This window comes from Orcinus orca, chromosome 7, assembly GCF_937001465.1.
Source record: "Orcinus orca chromosome 7, mOrcOrc1.1, whole genome shotgun sequence".
In the NCBI taxonomy this organism is placed as follows: domain Eukaryota; kingdom Metazoa; phylum Chordata; class Mammalia; order Artiodactyla; family Delphinidae; genus Orcinus; species Orcinus orca.
In genome coordinates this window covers 83,523,280-83,539,777 of record NC_064565.1, presented here as the reverse complement: position 1 = coordinate 83,539,777, position 16,498 = coordinate 83,523,280, and the positions used below count along the sequence as shown (strand labels likewise).

The window sequence follows — 16,498 nt, the reverse complement described above, 5'->3', positions numbered from 1 at the left end:
ATACAATAATAGTATAGGTATAGATATAATGTCAAGTTTTGTGCACTGTGACTTAGATATTTTTATATGTATTATCTCATTTCATTCTTATAAAACCTGGGGTGTAGGTATTATTATCACCCTCAGAGAGACTACATAACTTGGCCAAAGCATCACAGCTATCAGGCAGTCTGCACCCAGAGCCTGTGCCCTCACCCCTGTACTAGGCTGCCTGGAGTCAGTCACATGGATTGAGTCTTTCAGGAGGCAGGAGGACAGGGTAGTGGTTAGAACGATGGGCATGATATAGCATCTCAGTTCTGCCATCTACTAGCTGAAGGTAAGAAACGAAAGCCTTCCTGAGCCTCAGTTTCCTCATCTGTGAGATGGAGAGGGTCAGCATGAGTTGCTGCAATGTCACACAGCTGTCGTGAAGAGGAAAGGAGGAAACATACATGAACTACTTGTCACATGTGAAGTGTTGAATAATCAATGGCTGCTATTAGTCACACGTCTGTCTCCCCTAGTAGACTAGTTCTGGAGGCCCAGGTATTACTTTTTTGATATTTGTGTCTGTAGCTCCTTTCTCAGTGATCAGCACATTAATGAGCCCACATAAAAACACGCTGCACAGAAAGCGTCTGTATCAGGGCTCACACTGCCATGTTGTACTCAGGTATTATAAAACAAGCTCCTCTTTATAGTAACACTAGAGTTCCTGCCTCTTAAGCAAATGACACCTATTTTCCCCCACCCCACCTCCTGCCCCCAGGCTGTTAACTCACGAGGTCAGGGTCTGTATCGCTTTTGTTCTTCATGGGTTCCCAGTGCATAGCAGAGAGCCCAGCACATAGTAGGAGCTTAACAAATATTTGTGGACTGAATTTTTAATAAACATTTGTGATATGTATTACAGTTCACCTAGCACTTTCACATAAACGTGTGCTCTCTGTAGAGCAGGCTCTGGAGCCAACTGCCTGGGTTCAAACTCCAGCTCCACCATTTACTAGCTGAGTGACCTTGGGTAATATACATAAGTTTTCAGTGCCTTGGTTTTCTCACTTTTAAAATGAGAATAATAACAGTATTGAGTTAATGAAAGTATTAAAATGTTAATTCATATAAACCTTGTAAAACAGCGCCTGGCGCATCAGTGTTCTTTAAATGTCAGCAATTATTAATTTTGCTTGTAGCTGTTTTTCTCCATCACACTACTAAGAATAAGCTATTCCAACTGCCTAAATCATTTGTCCATTCATGTAACAAAATACGAAAAGTGGCATCTTTACTTTGAAGTCCTAAAATTAATTTTCAGTGGAGCAAATCATAATCTCAAAAAACTGACTTCCAAAATTTTTGCAAAAATAAATGTATTTATAGAGACTCTTCCTAAAATCAAATAATCCTAAATAATCCTAAATCCAGATATTCTGTAGTTTAAAGCTTTTCCAAGTCACTTGTGTTGGATCCTTCTCCAGCAACATTTTGTGTTATTCTTTCCACAAACCAGAACAGCCATATTGACTTGACTAGAAGTATGAGTAAACCACACACACACAAACACCAGGTAATAGAATTAGGTCGTGCTGTCTTCTGCCTCCACCACAAAACTCATTATCCTATTATGGCAAACCGTGTGTTAATCCCCGTATGCATCTCCCATCACTTAGAGCACAAATTAATTAGGTCAAGTGTTAATTAAAAATTCAAGTCACCGTATTTAACCACTGACGCTTCTCTACACGTTGGAGAGATGAGCAGAAAAATAAAGACAAAGGGGCACCTGAGTACTTCATTTACCTTCAGTACTGTAATGTTCCAAGCAAAGCTCTCAGTTGCTTTGTTGAGTTTTCTTCCTTTCAAGCCTTCTTTTGCCCCCAGATTATGAAGTTCCTCATGGAACTCCATCCCTTTAAAAAGAGAACATAAGAGAATTCTTCGTATAAATTTCAGAAAAACAGGCATTTTATTGTGAAAATATTATCAGTAAAAATATAATTTCCCATTTCTATCCTTCTCATAATCTCTAAATCCCAAAATTGAATTCTCCTTCTCATTCTGTTCATCACCACCAAATGGCTATCCTTAAAGGGACACTAAAAATAATCAATGCATTAGATTAAATTAGATTTTAAACAGCAAGGGGCCATAGACAAAGACATGAGAAGTTAAGAAGCAAATTCTTCCAACAGGTGGCATCCATCTTGTTTGTTCTCTGCCTGGTTTTTATATAAAATGGTGTAATGTGTGAGTGGCTACCAAATGTGAAGGATGCACATATCTTACTTTGCCTTATGAACCATCCATATGGCTTGACAGTAGGCCTGGAGCCCACATAGATAACAATGGTAATTAGTAAATGTTGAGTAAAAATAAAAAGCTTTTTTAAAATAGCATTCCTGGAAACACCCAAATGTGTCAGATTTGGGAATGGCCTTAAAGTTATTTTTAGCTAAACCATTCCCCCAAGCTTGAATACTATAAAAAAAATCACCATCATCTTTCTCTCCTAAGCCTTTGTCTTAGCACCTCAGAGATGGGAATCACACTTTCTTCTGGAAAGCTCATTCCATCTTTGGAAAGCTGTGACTGATATCAAACCAGTCTCTCTCCCTGAAACTTCTACTCCTTGGTGCTAGCTAGCCTCAGAACAACAAGGTCTAATCTCTGTTCCACAGTACAGCCCTTTAAATATTTGAAGAAAGATGTTGGATAAAGTCTACTAGAGTTTTCCCTTCTCCAGATTAAACATTCTAACATGTTTCAGCTTATTATAATTTCTCTTTAAGGATGACATCCAGGAACATCGTTCTCAAAATGGGATTGAAGTTGCCCACATGACATAGGGTTTTCCCACCACCTTCCTAGTTCTAGTGACTAGGCTTGTATTAATGCAGCCTAAAACCACATTAACTTTTCTGATGCTAACATCACAAGCCCAGTACATAGTAAGAGCATGGCTGCAGAGCCCAGACCTACACTCTGGCTCTACCACTGACTAGCTACGTGAGCATGAGCGAATCCCTGAAACTCTCTGCCATTAAGTCTCCTCAATGGTGCAATGGTGATAACAAGAGTATCGACCTCATGGAACTGTGTGAAGATTAAATGAGTCAACACATACAAAACTCTCAAAGTAGTGCATGGTACATAGGAGCATAATATAAGTATTTCGTATTGTTATTATTTTCGTGCTTCCTGTCAACGGAAACATTTAAGCCTCCAGATCAGTAGCGAAGAGCACCATTTTCAAAGTTTGGTCTGGGTTCAAAGGTCACCTCTACCACATGTTGATATGGGATTTGGGGTAATTCGCTCAATCTCTCAGAATCTCAGATGCCTCATCTCTAGATTGGATATAATGATGACTACACTGCAGAGTTGTTATGAGGACTAAATAACATAGCATATGTGCTTAGTGTATCAGATACATATATATCAAGCAACTGTCAGTGTCCTCTTCCTTATTGCACACTAATGTGTGTGTGTGTGGATCAGGGAGAACATGGATCCAAGAGAGGTAAAAGTACTGGGGTGTGGATGAAGTGAAAGTAAATAAACAGAGCAATGTGCCATCAGAGACATGTGACCCATCCCACCCTTAAAGAAGGAGCAAATCTAAACTGAGGACAAGTAAATGAGGCAAAAGCCTAGAAGGTTAACAAGATTATGGTTCAAACTGTAAAAATAAAGTGTTTCTTAAGGGGCAATGTGAAACCACAGTTTCCATATCAGTAATAAAAAGGCTTTGATCGGTTCCCAAATCACAAAAGTAAATTCAGAAACCCTCACCTCTCTAGACATCTTCAGATACCCCCTCTATATACACACAGACCACCTACCTACTATCACGTAGATCTCTTCTGTACTAAACAAAGGCTTCAGTGTAACTCAAAGTATAGCTAAACTTTAAAAGTCTGCCAAAAATCATCATTATGGTTTCTAAACGAAATGGGGGCAAGGGGGAAGGTTACCTGCTTTCTGACACTGCACGATCTTTTCCTGGACTGTGTCTGCCATTTCTATGAGAAACCGGCTCTCTTGGATCATCTGTCACAAAATAAGCGTTAAAAAGGTGGTTGTCAGAAATCCTTAAACTGGCACATTGGAAAGACAACATAAAGACCCACATGAAACTGCCAGTAATGGGGCACCCTGGCCATAACCACAAGAGATGGGAGAGGGAAGGATGCTCTCTGCTCCAAGCCCCATCCACTCTAACACCAGCTAGAGTCACCTACCTTATGGTTGCTCCACTTATGTAATATGCCTGGCACACCATGGGTGCCAAATCAATAACTGTTGAATAAATGCATACACACTCTTTTTAAGTCCCAGATCACATTCATGAACACCTCTTATTTTATCCCCTCGCCTCAAAGTTACTGCAACATCAAGGCAAGTGGTACTGGAACAACAGCAATGAGATATCAGAACAGGGAATCACCTAGTGATGAGGTAAAGAACTACAGGACACATCGGTGAAGTCGGCAAATTGGATTTAAGTGGTGCAAAGATGGTGGAGTCCTGGTCCTTCGTTGAGAAGGGCTCCAGCTCCATTGGCAAGAATGAACTGTGGGTCATATTCACCAGCAATTCCACAGAGCTTGTAGGCAACAATGCTGAAATGGTGTCCCTGCCCTCCACATTTGGGTAGAAAGAAAAAAGACCAAGAAGTAATTAATATACTGAGTGAAGTAGGGAAAATAGGACAGCTGTTGGAGAGATGAAGAAAAGAGAAATCTGTATGTGAAGAAGGGGGAAGATGAGAGTAGGTAAAGAAGTTGTGATCAGAAAGACAACGGACTGGGGCCCTTCTGAAGAAATGACTAAAGAAAGGCACCAATAGGCAAACACTTCCTGAATTTCCAGCCACTCTTCTACTCCTAATAAATGTTGTACCTTTTAGTCTGACTATTCCATGTTTTATCTGTCTGGCTCAATAATCTGAAGAGAGTTCAAGGCAGAATCCAAAGTGAACATAAAAAGTCTTGAGTAAGACATTCTTCAAAATTAAATGCTGTTGTACAAGATTGTAGTTTTATACAATCACTTTCAAATATAAAGTGGTTTATGACTACAAATCTTCAAATGGAAAAGAATATTTGAATCATGAATATTTAGTGCCTAACAACTCTATAGAAGTAAAATCAAATCATTCATTCATTTAACAAATATCTACTCAGCAGGCACTATGTGTAAGCACTGTAGTAACTACAAGGGGTATGATACATGGATGAGCAAAAACAGACACATTTCTATCTCCATGGAGTTCATAGTCTAGTAGGGAAGTCTACTCAAATGATTAAATGACACATGATAATTAATTCAACCAAACTTCAATTACTGATATTTTCTACCTAAAATGATAGTTTGAAGTGACTTATTTGGAGGGCTAAAGTGACTATTAAAACCATAAAACTAGGCACCCAAGAAGGTCTAAGCTGCGTCAAACTTTTTAACTGCATTAACTCTTCCAACTCCCAAGAGGAAGTGGAATGCTTCTGAATAACAATTTCTCAAATGGTTATATGCCTGAGTTACTGCATCTTCCAAGTGAAGGAAACTTACAGGCAAAGAAAGATTTAATATGAAGGGAATCTGATTTAGTCTTTTCTAAGTTTAGAAAGATGCTAAGTTTAGCATCTACCCATGCAGCATCAATTGAGTTTTCATAATACTTTCAAAGTTATCAGATGTTCCAAATTAGTCAGATAGCATACAAAATGTTTTCATAAAATTCAAGCAAGGGAAACCTTCATAAAGAACAAACACATTCTGTGACTTTACCATGAGCAAAATAGCCAATATACTGCACAATTTTAGAATCATTTTATTTTTAAGGCTAAGAGAATCTTAGCTGTCAGGACCACACCCTTAATTTTGTGAAAAAGGAAACTAAGACTTATAAGAGTTAAAATCCTTGTCCAAAAAATGGAACTAATTAGTGATCAAACTGGAATTAAAATCCCAGTTTCCTGGAATCCATTTATTTTCATGAAAAAACAGCACCCTCTGATTTTGTCTAGCCTGGCCATGCCTTCACACATTCAGTCTTTTGAGCCTGAAATGTAGCTTTCCAAAGTCACCTGACCCAGCCCATCAGTGATAACATGAGGCCATGACCGTAATCAATCTATTTCAGCCAGGTTCAAATATGTCCTTTTCAAGAAAAACTCCAAAAAGGGATAGCATTGGTAATTTCCTTTGATAATATCTTGACTGACATTCATTTCTCTTGGTTTTGCACTCAGTGGAGAACATATGATACCATTATCTGATTTAAAAAAAAAGAAAAGAAACTCTATTGATTTGTGGCCAGCTTTTTTGTTTTTGCAGTATTTTACTAAATATCTCCTCAGTGTTGAGTACAAAATGTACTTCCTACATCCAAAAATGTACTTCCTACATCCAAAAATGCCACAGCCTTTTTGTGAGAACCTGAGAAGGAAGTGTCCTGTTCGCCAAAGCTAACTCTTCTACCTTGACTTCCAAGCTCACCTTTCCCTCTTCCCTTCAGGAACCCATTCCTAATGACCCCTTCTTTATTCATCTACAATTTCTACCTCTCCCTTGCTTTTTCCCTTTTCCATACAACATCTCCTACCTTAAAGTAAGCAAACAAAAACAATAACAAAATACTCTATTGGCCTTCAAGTGGTTGACCTCATCAATCTTTCCTTAAAACACTAGCCCATGCTCACTGCTTTGACTCTTGTGGGACTCCACTGACGACCCCCCAAAGTTTGGTCTCATCACAGACTACCCCCTGGCCAATTCTCAGTTCTCATTCTTGCCAGCTCAGCAGTTGACCCCACTTTATATCCCCAGATTCATCTATCCATTTTCATATCTATCCATCGATATCACCTTTTCCTTATCTTATTTTGTGATACTTATTTTTTCTAGTATTAATTAACCCACACATGTACACAACAGATCCCTGCTCAAACCCAACATTGTCTTTTTTGAAATCTAATCTTTCTTTTTGTCTCTAGTCTTTTTTCCTAGGTTCTCCATTTTTCTATAACCTTACATGTTCTTTTTTTTTAATGTTTATTTACTTGTTTATTTTCTTATTAGTCATCCATTTTACACACATCAGTGAATACATGTCAATCCCAGTCTCCCAGTTCATCCCACGACCACACCCACCGCACGCCGCTTTCCCCCCTTGGTGTCCATACGTTTCTTCTGTACATCTGTGTCTCAATTTCTGCTCTGCAAACTGGTTCATCTGTACCATTTTCTAGGTTCCACATATATATGCTCATATACGATATTTGTTTTTCTCTTTCTGATTTACTTCACTCTGTATGACAGTCTCTAGATGCATCCATGTCTCTACAAATGACCCAATTTCGTTCCTTTTTATGTCTGAGTAATATTCCATTGTATATATGTACCACTTCTTCTTTATTCATTCATCTGTCGATGGGCATTTAGGTTGCTTCCATGACCTGGCTATTGTAAATAGTGCTGTAATGAACATTGGGGTGCATGTGTTTTTTGAATTATGGTTTTCTCTGGGTATATGCCCAGTAGTGGGATTGCTGGGTCATACGGTAATTTTATTGTTAGTTCTTTAAGGAAACTCCATACTGTTCTCCATAGTGGCTGCATCAATTTACATTCCCACCAAGAGTGCAAGAAGGTTCCCTTTTCTCCACACCCTCTCCAGCATTTGTTGCTTCTAGATTTTCTGATGATGCCCATTCTAACTGGTGTGATACCTCATTGTAGTTTTGATTTGCGTATCTCTAATAATTAGTGATGTTGACTGGCTTTTCATGTGCTTCTTGGCCATCTCTATGTCTTCTTTGGAGAAATGTCTATTTAGGTCTTCTGCCCATTTTTGGATTGGTTTGTGTTTTTTTTTTTAATATTGAGCTGCATGAGCTGTTTATATATTTTGGAGATTAATCCTTTGTCTGATGATTAATTTGCAAACATTTCCTCCCATTCTGAGGGTTGTCTTTTCGTTTTGTTTTTGGTTTCCTTTGCTGTGCAAAAGCTTTTAAGTTTCATTAGGTCCAATTTGTTTATATTTGTTTTTATTTCCTTTAGGAGGTGGATCAAAAAAGATCTTGCTGTGATTTATGTTAAAGAGTGTTCTTCCTATGCTTTCCTCTAAGAGCTTTATAGTGCCCAGTCTTACATTTAGGTCTCCAATCCAGTTTGAGTTTATTTTTCTGTATGGTGTTAGGGAGTGTTCTAATTTCATTCTTTTACATGTAGCTGTCCCGTTATCCTAGCACCACTTATTCAAGAGACTGTCTTTTCTCCATTGTATATCCTTGTCTCCTTTGTTGTAGATTAGTTGACCATAGGTGCATGGGTTTATCTCTGGGCTTTCTATCCTGTTCCATGGATCTATATTTCTGTTTTTGTGCCAGTACCATATTGTCTTGATTACTGTAGCTTTGTAGTATAGTCTGAAGTCAGGGAGTCTGATTCCTCCAGCTCCGTTTTTTTCCCTCAAGACTGCTTTGGCTATTGAGGGTCTTCTGTGTCTCCATAGAAATTTTAGGATTTTTTTCTTCTGGTTCTGTAAAAAATGCCATTGGTAATTTGATAGGGATTGCATTGAACCTGTAGATTGCTTTGGGTAGTACAGTCATTTTCACAATATTGATTCTTCTAATCCAAGAACATGGTATACCTCTCCATCTGTTGGTATCATCTTTAATTTCTTTCATCAGTGTCTTATAGTTTTCTGCATACAGCTCTTTTGTCTCCCTAGGTAGGTTTATTCCTAGGTATTTTATTCTTTTCGTTGCAGTGGTAAATGGGAGGTTTTCCTTAATTTCTCTTTCAGATTTTTCATTATTAGTGTATAGGAATGCAAGAGGTTTCTGTGCGTTAATTTTGCATCCTGCTACTCTACCAAATTCATTTATTAGCTCTAGTAGTTTTTTGCTGGCATATTTAGGATTCTCTATGTTTAGTATCATGTCACCTGCAAACAGTGACAGTTTTATTTCTTCTTTTCCAGTTTGTATTCCTTTTATTTCTTTTTCTTCTCTGACTGCTGTGGCTAGGACTTCCAAAACTATGTTGAATAATAGTGGTGAGGGTGGACATCCTTGTCTTGTTCCTGATCTTAGAGGAAATGATTTCAGTTTTTCACCATTGAGAATGATGTTTGCTGTGGGTTTGTCGTATATGGCCTTTATTATGTTGAAGTAGGTTCCCTCAATGCCCACTTTCTAGAGAGTTTTTATCATAAATGTGTGTTGAATTTTGTCAAAAGCTTTTTCTGCATCTATTGAGATGATCATATAGTTTTTCTTCTTCAATTTGTTTATATGGTGTATCACATTGATTGATTTGCATATATTGAAGAATCCTTGAATCACTAGGATAAATCCCACTTGATCATGGTGTATGATCCTTTCAATGTGTTGTTGGATTCTGTTTGCTGGTATTTTGCTGAAGATTTTTGCATATATATTCATCAGTGATATTGGTCTGTAATTTTCTTTTTTTATATAGTATCTTTATCTGGTTTTGGTATCAGGGTGATGGTGGCCTCATAGAATGAGTTTGGGAGTTTTCCTTCCTCTGCAAATTTTTGGAAGAGTTTGAGAAGGATGGGTGTTAGCTCTTGTCTAAATGTTTGATAGAATTCACCTGTGAAGCCATCTGGTGCTGGACTTTTGTTTGTTGGAAGATTTTTAATCATGGTTTCAATTTCATTACTTGTGATTGGTCTGTTCATACTTTCTGTTTCTTCCTGGTCCAGTCTTGGAAGGTTATACCTTTCTAAGAATTTGTCCATTTCTTCCAGGTTGTCTATTTTATTGGCATAGAGCTGCTTGTAGTAGTCTCTTACGATGTTATGTAATTCTGTGGTGTCTGTTGTAACTTCCCCTTTTTCATTTCTAATTTTATTGATTTGAGTCCTCTCCCTCTTTTTCTTGATGAGTCTGGCTAATGGTTTATCAATTTTGTTTATCTTCTCAAAGAACAAGCTTTTACTATTATTTATCTTTGTTATCCTTTTCTTTATTTCTATTTCATTTATTTCTGCTCTAATCTTTATGATTTCTTTCCTTTTGCTAACTTTGGGTTTTCTTTGTTCTTCTTTCTCTAGTTCCCTTAGGTGTAATGTTATATTGTTTATTTGAGATGTTTCTTGTTTCTTGAGGTAGGATTGTATTGCTATCAACGTCCCTCTTAGAACTGCTTGTGCTGCATCCCATAGGTTTTGGATTGTCGTGTTTTTATTATCATTTGTCTCTAAGTATTTTTTGATTTCCTCTTTGATTTCTTCAGTGATCTCTTGGTTATTTAGTAACGTATTGTTTAGCTTCCATGTGTTTGTGTTTTTTACATTTAATTGATTTCTAATCTCATAGCGTTGTGGTCAGAAAAGATGCTTGACATGATTTCAATTTTCTTAAATTTACTGAGGCTTGATTTGTGACCCAAGGTGTGATCTATCCTGGAGAATGTTCCATACACACTTGAGAAGAAAGTGTAATCTGCTGTTTTTGGATGAAATGTCCTATAAGTATCAATTAAATCTATGTGGTCTATTGTGTCATTTAAAGCTTGTGTTTCCTTATTAATTTTCTGTCTGGATGATATGTCCATTGGTGTAAGTGAGGTGTTAAAGTCCCCCACTATTATTGTGTTACTGTCGATTTCCTCTTTTAGAGCTGTTAGCAGTTGCCTTATGTACTGAGGTGCTCCTGTGTTGGGTGCATATATATTTATAATTGTTATATCTTCTTCTTGGATTGATCCCTTGATCATTACATAGTGTCCTTCCTTGTCTCTTGTAACATGCTTTAAAGTCTATTTTATCTGATATGAGTATTGCCACTCCAGCTTTCTTTTGATTTCCATTTGCATGGAATATCTTTTTCCATCCCCTCACTTTCAGTCTGAATGTGTCCCTAGGTCTGAAGTGGGTCTCTTGTAGACAGCATATATATAGGTCTTGTTTTTGTACCCATTCAGGAAGCCTGTGTCTTTTGGTTGGAGCATTTAATCCATTCACATTTAAGGTAATTTTTGATATATATGTTCCTATTACAATTTTCTTAATTTTGGGGGCTTTGTTTCTGTAGGTCCTTTTCTTCTCTTGTGTTTCCCACTTAGAGAAGTTCCTTTAGCATTTGTTGTAGAGATGGTTTGGTGGTGCTGAATTCTTTTAGCTTTTGCTTGTCTGTAAAGCTTTTGATTTCTCCATTGAATCTGAATGAGATCCTTGCTGGGTAGAGTAATCTTGGTTGTACGTTCTTCCTTTTCATCACTTTAAGTATATCATGCCACTGCCTTCTGGCTTGTAGAGTTTCTGCTGAGAAATCAACTGTTAACCTTATGGAAGTTCCCTTGTATGTTATTTGTCATTTTTCCCTTGCTGCTTTCAATAATTTTTCTTTGTCTTTAATTTTTGCCAATTTGATTACTATGTGTCTCGGAGTGTTTCTCCTTGGGTTTATCCTGTATGGGACTCTCTGTGCTTCCTGGACTTGGGTGGCTATTCCCTTTCCCATGCTAGGGAAGTTTTCGACTATAATCTCTTCAAATACTTTCTCGGGTCCTTTCTCTCTTTCTTCTCCTTCTGGGACCCTTATAATGCGAATGTTGTTGCGTTTAATATTGTCCCAGAGGTCTCTTAGGCTGTCTTCATTTCTTTTCATTCTTTTTTCTTTATTCTGTTCTGCAGCAGTGAATTCCACCATTCTGTCTTCCAGGTCACTTATCCGTTCTTCTGCCTCAGTTATTCTGCTATTGATTCCTTCTAGTGTAGTTTTCATTTCAGTTATTGTATTGTTCATCTCTGTTTGTTGTTCTTTAATTCTTCTAGATCTTTGTTAAACATTTCTTGCATCTTCTCGATCTTTGCCTCCATTTTTTTTCCGAGGTCCTGGATCATCTTCACTATCAATATTCTGAATTCTTTTTGGAAGATTTCCTATCTCCATTTCACTTAGTTTGTTTCCTTGGGTTTTATTTTGTTCCTTCATCTAGTACATAGCCCTCTGCCTTTTCATCTTGTCTATCTTTCTGTGAATGTGGTTTTTGTTCTTCAGGCTGCAGGATTGTAGTTCTTCTTGCTTCTGCCGTCTGCCCTCTCATGGATGAGGCTATCCACCTTACATGTTCTTAATTCCCTTTCAAATTGAGTACTGAAAACTAAACATACAGCTTTTAGTAGGATTATACCTATGGAAAATATAATACTCAAGTATCAGAAAATAAATTTTAAAACTTTATTACTTATTTGAGGCAAAATAAATTCAAGACCAAAACATAGAACAAACACTATGATTCAAGTTATCTTCAAAATCTTTCAAGTAAATATTTGTTAACCCCATAGTGTAAGAAGTTTGTTTTTCCCATTGTCTAATAGATCACTTCATAAAGAGATAGTCAAGTGTGATTTAACCTTCAACATAGAAGAGTATCCCCGAGGATAACTTTAAAACCTTTAATAACAAAAGTCATAACTTTAAAACACCTCATAATTAATATTCTCAGAACTTAAAATCATTGCTCATGTAAACTTTTGTCATAAGAGCATTTGATCCTCTTCTCTATGGTAACAGCTTCCATTGTATTTAGAAGAATAATTTTATTCTAATTTCTGCAGTCAACTTTCAATTCTTAGTAGTTATAGAGAAAACAAATAAGATGGATGGCTGAAATGTACCAACAATTCCAAACCACATTTAAAGCAACAACTTCAACCTTTCCCCCCAGCTAAGTAATTTATCTAAGTTGTTAGGAAGGGAAAATGGTTGATTTGAGTTTCATCTCCTTCCTAGATCTCTACAGATCCTGAAGGAAATGACATACGAAGTGCTAAAGCCAAGGAGAGAAGGTGAGAAGCATGTCTTCAGATAATCCCCCAGCTGGGTAGTCAGTAGACAGCCAGCCAAGGCTGGATTGACTCAGTGGATAGAATCTGACAGCAGCCTGATTTACATATCTGATGTCTCAGCCTGAGTTCCCAGTTGCCTTTGCTGTTATAGTAATACAAAGAGCTTTTCTTTGGTTCTGTCACATGAATATCTCCTAATGCATCTTATTTCCTAGCCACGGCTTTGAATCTAAAAGAATAGAGGACTTACCCAGATAAAGGTTGGCATTACTTTAAGCATTAGATGTGTCCTGAACTGGGGAGTGTAAAGTTGTCAGTTAAGATCAAAATCATTTATTTAAAACAAAAACTTTACTGAAGGGGACAGTAACGCTTTTACTCGAAGGTAGATTAAATTGTCTAACCTGTGTGAAAAAAACTGTCTTCCCAACTCAATAGGGAGTTTGACTAATTGCCTAGGATCATTGCAGAGTCAATGTAACTATTTAATGGTACTGAAAATATGAGATTTCATCAAATCATGACTCAGAAACCTTCCATAGATGCCAATTTTATCCTGAATTACATCTAAGTTCTTAGAACCACAGAACTTTATATCTAGACGTAACCTTAACAACCATCTGTCATGGACAACCCCATTTTACAAATGAAAAAACTCAGGCCCAATTGACTTACCTTAAGCCACATGGCCAGTTAGTGGAAAAGTTTAGACTAGAACTCAGGCATTCTTGAGGTGCAGACATTATAAACTGTTCTGTGCTGCTAATATTATATTAGAGTGTAGAATTCCTATTGCAAGTGCAGGTTGGTGATAACATTTTATAAATTAGAATTGACCAAGTAGAGCAACATGAAACATTTTTGCCATGACTGCTTCCCCCTCCAAGTCTAACTTGCAACACACATGAACCAGTATAGATATTCTTCCTATGAAACCTAGTAAGCAATGTACTTACTTGTGTCCACTGTTTTTTCAGGAAGGAGTTATCAAATTTGGAAAGGCAATCATTTAAGAACATGTGAGTCAAGAAAAAGTCAATCTGCTCTAGACCTATTAAGAAGACTGAAATAATTAATCTGTCTCTATCTTCCTTCTAATCAAAATGCTGGGTTTTAGTTTTTAGTTCTATAGTGGCTCATCTTTTCAAATTGTTTAAAATAAGACTTGAATTTTATTAAACTTGGTACATTTTAATATCTGATTGTTGTTACAAATACATTTGCTAAGTAGAATGAAGATAATTTCCTTTAATTTTTAATTTACTTAAACATTTTAAATCAGATGGTTAAAAAGCACGCTTGATAGATGGGTATCTTTTGGTTTTAAGCAAAGCCAATCCTATAAGACTGCTAATTTTTGGTAAAACAGGAACACATATAAGGTTAGAACATTTGCAAGCTTACTGGAAATCCACTGCCTTTGGTGTATGTGATGAAGTAAGTATTCTCTGTCCTGGAACCAGCTCTGAATCACTTTTCCTAGCCTGATTTATAATAGAGCAGGACAGGGAAACTCACACAGAGCAGGCCAAAGGACCTCTGTCTCCACATCAGTAATAGGATCTACTGCATGAGAAGCTTTCTGCATAAAAAGATCATTTTATCTTTTCTTTTCTCCAGTTGTTCTGTTTCCAAAATATAGTTGTCAGCTATATCTTGAGTAATCATTAGAAATGTTTGTTTTTATCCCACTATGATTAAAATTTAGTTCATTCATAAAATTACCAGGTGACTAAACTTCATGAACTTTCTCCAGAATTTTCAGGCCAATTTGACGATCTCACACTGCCTTAAACTAAAACTGTTTCAAGAACTTGAATATTCAGGAATGCAAAGCAAACTCTGAGGATGCGTGCACAATATTCCACAAAGGAGCCCCCCTGAGATACTTACTTATTGATGCATCTGTGATATTCTGTGTCCTTGGGACCCTGGTACCAAGTGGAAATGCTGCCAACTCTCAAGATGCTGACATTTCCCCCAATATACAGAAAATGTATCACAAGACATTGTCACACCCAAGAGTAAAAGAAATTTCAATGCACTAAATGCACAACATTTTGTTTTTAAATAACCAGCTCTGGTTGAGCACATGCCAGTGGGCTCTTCTTTTTTTTCCGGGTTCCATGACTACACAACCCAACGTACTTTTTAAAATGCAAACTAATATAAAGGTTCACACAAACTTCATAAGGAGAGAGAATGATGGAGAGAGAGTGCCTTTGACTTAATTTCAATCTAAACTTATTTCAATAAGTAAAACTACATTGGGGGACTGTTGACAATTTTTTCCCATCCTGAGAGAAGAGACTGTATTTTAATCCAACCATTATGTTTGGCTTAATTGTGATACCGGCCAGTGTATTGATTCCATTGCAAGAGTGATAAAAGATACTGATTGGCTCTTTTTGCTAGATTCCTAGTCATGCTAACATAATCAACTGTTCTCCAAATCACACAACAGAGGAAAAGATTAAATAACCCTTGACTCATGTTATCTAGGTTGCTTTGATTTTATGTTCAGAAAATCTGTCGCTCATATCATAGCGAAGTTTTAACTTTTATGTTAATGTTAAATAATTCAGCACAGCAGTCACCTTCAGAGAATGCTTTGGGTTTATTTTTTACAGTTGCAATCCCCTGTAACTATTCCACCTCTGATTGCTATGTTTAAAACACTAACTACCCAAAAGTATTCACATTAATTTAAAACACTAAAGAGGACCAAAATATGTTAGGCAATACTTCTTGACTCTGCATGAAAAATTAGACAGGTGAGAACAACAGAAAAGTAAAAATTCAGGTATCTAAAGAAAAAATGTACAAAGTTTAGACAATATTTTTCTTTCAAAACTATTTGCAAATAAAATTCTGCTGAGCACTGGGTGAGACAGGGTGAAAGTCGGGGAGGGGGTATAGTATATTACAAGTCACTGTGAAAAGTCCACCATAAGGACTCAAGGTCCTTAGACTCCAGCTCAGGACATAAAACATCATCTGGTTCACTGTCTGAACACTGTGTGACTCTGTCCTTCCCCTTTTTAAGTGTAAATCTCGCCTTCCTATCAGCATTTCCCATTCCTCAAGGACAAAAATTTTTCTTCATACCATTTCTTTCCTCCAGCAACTTGCAGAGTAGTGATGTGTGTGCAAAATGTGTTTGTTGAATTGACTAATCAAAAGCCTAAAGACATATACAAAATGATACATCAAAAGAGAAAGTGCTGTGTTACAAGCAGCAAATACACATGCTCCCATCTCATTTTACTTACATTTCTCTTGGTTGAAAGAGCTGTCATGCTTTGCACTATGGCTATTTGTGCTGATACCTCTCTCTGTTTATTCATCTCTGTATCGCACACAATCTACTAAAATTCTTTATAGTTGGTATGAGTTGAATGCTGTGAATAAAGTCAATAAATGAGTTTTTTCTTAAAGTCAGTTTTGCAAGAGGTTAGGACAAAAGGCTGGACTTAGGTTGATGGAGAGGGAATTAAGGCTAGGAAGTCATTTGAGGTGGTATAGAACAGAAATACAAAGGATGGAGAATGAAAAGTACGTGGCAAATAAATCAGCTTGACTGAAGGAGAAGGTTCAAATAGAAGGAAATTGGAGGTGAGGGTGGCAAAACAGGCAGCATGGTGGGTGAAGGCTTTCCAAGGCTAGTTAAAAATCAAAAAT

The 16,498-nt window shown here is 37.0% G+C and overlaps 1 protein-coding gene across 1 annotated transcript in view; it reads right to left on the bottom strand.

Annotated features, from left to right (window-relative positions):
• Window positions 1–16,498, bottom strand: part of PLCL1 (phospholipase C like 1 (inactive)) — a 366,570-nt gene that overhangs the window by 43,061 nt on the left and 307,011 nt on the right. The window contains exons 4-5 of the mRNA XM_004262885.3: window positions 3,954–4,029; window positions 1,780–1,889 (exon numbers count right to left, since the gene is read on the bottom strand). Coding sequence (XP_004262933.2) covers window positions 1,780–1,889; window positions 3,954–4,029 — 186 coding nt within the window. The remainder of the gene's footprint in view (window positions 1–1,779; window positions 1,890–3,953; window positions 4,030–16,498) is intronic.